This window comes from Alligator sinensis, unplaced genomic scaffold, assembly GCF_000455745.1.
Source record: "Alligator sinensis unplaced genomic scaffold, ASM45574v1 scaffold203_1, whole genome shotgun sequence".
NCBI classification, from domain to species: Eukaryota; Metazoa; Chordata; order Crocodylia; family Alligatoridae; genus Alligator; species Alligator sinensis.
The window spans coordinates 2180924-2184979 of NW_005841949.1; the positions used below are offsets into that span (position 1 = coordinate 2180924).

At 44.6% G+C, this 4056-nt stretch overlaps 1 protein-coding gene across 1 annotated transcript in view; it reads right to left on the minus strand.

Annotated features, from left to right (window-relative positions):
- CMTR2 (cap methyltransferase 2) overlaps positions 1-3581 on the minus strand; it is a 4608-nt gene extending 1027 nt beyond the window's left edge. Inside the window, 2 exon segments of the mRNA XM_025199773.1 lie at positions 1-1489; positions 3512-3581. The exon segment at positions 1-1489 is cut by the window's left edge and continues 6 nt beyond it. Of these exon segments, the coding sequence (XP_025055558.1) occupies positions 1-1470 (1470 nt within the window). The 5' untranslated portion in view covers positions 1471-1489; positions 3512-3581.
- Between the last annotated feature and the right edge of the window lie 475 nt (positions 3582-4056).

Here is a 4056-nt window from a genome sequence, read left to right on the forward strand (position 1 = left end):
CTCAAGATTAGAGGATGACCCTTCCAAAATACAGCTTTTCCCAACATTACTTAGAACGTGTTCTTCAGCCCAATGGTTAAGGTAACCTTTCACCACTTTATCTTCCCATTTAAGGGACTCTAGCATCTTTCTTTCATTGTAGGTATTAAAATATTTGTTCCTCCGTCCAAACCACTTTGCATTCATACTGCAACCTGCCTGAGGTTTCTTCACTAGCCATTTATTTCTGGCAATGGGTTTCATGTTGAATTTTTTCATGAAGAATTCTACTGCACAATCCCGTAAGTTGTTCAGCTTTGTTTGTTCCACTTCCCCCATGCACTCAAAAAGTCCAATGTTCTCATAGATAGTCTCTATTTGGTACTTGTGAAAGAATGCACAGCATTCTTCATGTATTTTAAGAAAAGACTTTGGAATTACATGTTGAGGGAAAAGTGCTTTACTGACCATGTCTTTTCCAAAGTTCTGTATCATCTTGGACAGAAGGGGATGAATTGCCTCTCTGCCCATGTAATGAAGACATATCACATACACTTCTGAATTCCCAGCTTTGCTGGTGGCAGGTTTAAAGATGTGAACCTCCTCAAAGGAACAGTTTAGCAGAAAAAGCAGGTTGGCAGAACAATGTTCAAACAAAGTAAACATCTTCAAAACAAAGGAGCCACCACTGCCTAGTATCCTTAAAGCACTGACTGCTTCACAGTAATGTAGAGGAGAAACAAGTGCTTCTTGTTCACCTGGATTTCCTTGGCAGTCAAAGCTCCCATCAGCAGTGACCAAGTGAACCGTAGCCATATTGCTTATAAAGTGCTGAAGTCCTTCTAGATATTTCAGCATCATGACATCTCCAGTGTTATCTGGACCAAAGTACCACCAAGGCAAGGTATTTGCAATAAGACGGTCATCCATAATCATCATAAGAGTGTCATTTGCTTCATGATATGGATTCAGGGTATTGGCTACCCAGTTCCAATCACAAGGGATGTGATGGGATTTTAAATAGTGATTAAGACTGGCTATAAAAGCACCAGGTGCTTCACAGAGATGGACAGTATTAAGTTCTCCATTCTGAAGAGCTTCTTCTGGAAGAAGGGGAAAACTGCATAAAATCTCATGGAATTTGCACCACGCCTGAGTACATAGCTCAGCATTCAGAGATTTCTTCACATGAGGAATGATTTTCCCTGCTTTATTGGTGAAAGAAGTATGCTGATGCCATTCATCCAGTTTCTTATCACTCAGCTGGTTTTTCACTTTATTCATGGAGTCTTTCATAGCAAGAAGTGAATGAAATTCCTTGTGATTGCAGATAAATGCATCACTGGAATCTGGTAGTTTCCATTCATTATTCAGAGGTTTAGTATATGAGAACCTCTTCTCAAAGAGGCCCTCAATTTCAGCAACCACCTCAGAGTCAAACTTTTCAAGGTTTGTAGTCTGCTCAACATAAGGTTTCTTACATGTGTTCATTCTTGGATTGACCCACAATCTGTGGAGGAAAAAAAAGGGTGGGAAATTCAATGAACATAACAAACAATATTACTCCAGTCATAAGTAAACAGTATAGGCTAAGGGACAACAGAGTCTAAATTTATAGATTTTTCTTTTAAATTTCGATGTTTCAGCTCCTGTTGATCTTTAGTTTTTATATTCTATAACAAGAAAGGAAAAAATGATTTAGAGTCATTTGTAAAATGAAATAAAAATGTATGCAAGTGGTGCTGACATGGAAAAGCTTCTATTTAGATCTAATGCTCATTTAGTCAAAAATCATAATTGAAAGAGCAACTAAAGGAGCTAGAAGTCATCCAACTAGTATTGACATTTACCAAATTTTAGAGATGCAATGGAGAATTGGCTGGGGGGTACAGGGCTAAGCTGAAAAAATAGCAAGATGGAACAAAGTTGTTCCTTTCATGGTGTCCCCTAAAGTCCCAGGGACTAATTCCACCCCCATCTCCTTATACACATGCACAAATTCTAGTGTGATCTAGGGGCTGCCCTCACAATCATGCTTTGAACATGCCCAAGCTTTTTATATAAAAAGTACCCATACTGAAATGAAGCATGTAGTAGTCATATAAATTGAGACTTAATATTAAAAATTAAAGAAAAAAATTCTGCTTCATTTCTCACCAAAGTAGTTAATTTTAATAACTTTAAATGTTGACACCATTTCACTTTCACCTGTATCATTTTCTCTTACTTTTACAGTAATTTTACATACAAGAGGAAAAAATACCTATTTTCTTACATATAACCTGCACATTCCTCCCCCTCCATCCCAAACCAGTTGGTGGAAATTGGGTTGTGCATTATTGTGTGTGAAAAATATGGATCTCTACAGATCCAGAAATTTGGTAGCAGGGAAGTGGTGGCAGTGGTCACTCTGCTGCTGGCACTTCCAGGTTGGTGGAATCAGCCACAGGGGGACCACTTCTCCTGGTGCACTCCCTGCCATCACTCTCAGTGGAGGTACCAGCGCTCTCGCCGGCCCCCCCCCGCATCCGGGAATCCTGGCTGACAGGGGGTGCACCAGTGCTCTCTCGTATGCATCGCCACTGGCTTACTGCAAAATTGCCTAATTCGCTCTGCAGTAAATCATCCCCATCTACATACGTGGAGCTATTAGGCCATTAGGCCGGAGTAAACTAATAACCTACAATGGAGTTAAGTACTGCCTGGCATAAGTACTGCCCCATGGCAGAGTTATTTACTCCACCACAATACACGTGTAGATGGTGACTGGGGTTGGCTGGGGCACAAAGGTGCTACAATGTGGGGGTGGCCTGCCAGCTAACCCCGCACTGTAGCACTCATGTACCAGCCATCCTCTCTGCAGCACCATGAGCTGAAGCAGCTTCAGGCTGGCAGGCTGACCCTCCAAGCTCCCTGAGCTAACTAAAGCTGCGCTGTCCCAGCTCAACATGTGGCAGTCCCAGGCACATGTATAAATGCTGTGCTTGGGAGCAATAAACTCCAGCACAATTGTGCCAGAATTTATTCAGTAGCATTAATTCAACATGTAGATGCATCTCGTAAGTAGTATAACAGCAGTTGCAGCACTTTGAAAGTTCTTCCTATTAAGTGATTTAAAACCTAAGACCCCTCTGAGAAAAAAAAAGTGGGACTTAAGAGTTTTAAGCCAGGTTAGCACTTCTGAAAATCTGGCCTAACAGGAAGAGAAATACAGCTAGCTTTCCTTATTATGCATGTACCCAGCAGCCATGAGTTAAGCAGTCAGAGGGCACTCAAACATCTTAAATCTCAGGGAATGCCCGATCACCTGGGGTGGGGTAAAGACTGGCACTAGACCATCTTCAGAACGTAAAGGGAGGCGGGGAGGAAGATTCAACATGCGAATAACATAGAAACAATTTCACTTTTGTGCCCAGAACAGCTGCCATTTTACATTCAAGGTGAAAGTAATCAAGTTATCATTTGATTACTGCTTTAAAAACTAATCAAGTTACTACTTTAAAAGCCATTTCTGCACAAAGAAAAAGGTTACTTCAAAACACTTTAATCAGCACGGTTACCATTTCCAGCCAGGCTGCTCCAGTAAAGGGGCCCTACCCAGCAGTGCTACAGGCTTCCAGGGCTCATTTCAGACCTGGGGTCGTGGGGGGGGGGGGGGGGGGGGGCTGTCAGACCTTTTGAAGGGTGCCAGAGGCATGGGGAGAAAAGTGGGGTGTGAGGAGAGGAGCAGATAAACTCAGTAGTTAAGTGCAGGCTCAAGCGTCTCCCTGCCTAGATGCCCCCAGGGCCAGGCACCTCTGCACGGCGACAAGCACCACCACATACAAACGCGTCTCGAAGCGGGGTGCTGCGGGGTGCAGAAAAGCCCCGGGGCAGCGCCTCGCCTGGGCTGAGAACAGCGCTGGGGCTCGGGCTCCTCAGCCCGGCTCCGGGCTCCCGGCGGTGCCGCCTGAGGCAGCCCCGGGACAGGCGGGCTCCCGGCTCCCACTCCCTTCTGGGCTGCAGGACTCGCGGCCCAGGCCTGCTGGGCTCGGGCGGACCCTGCTGGCAGCGCCCCGCTGCTCCGGCGGGCGGCTC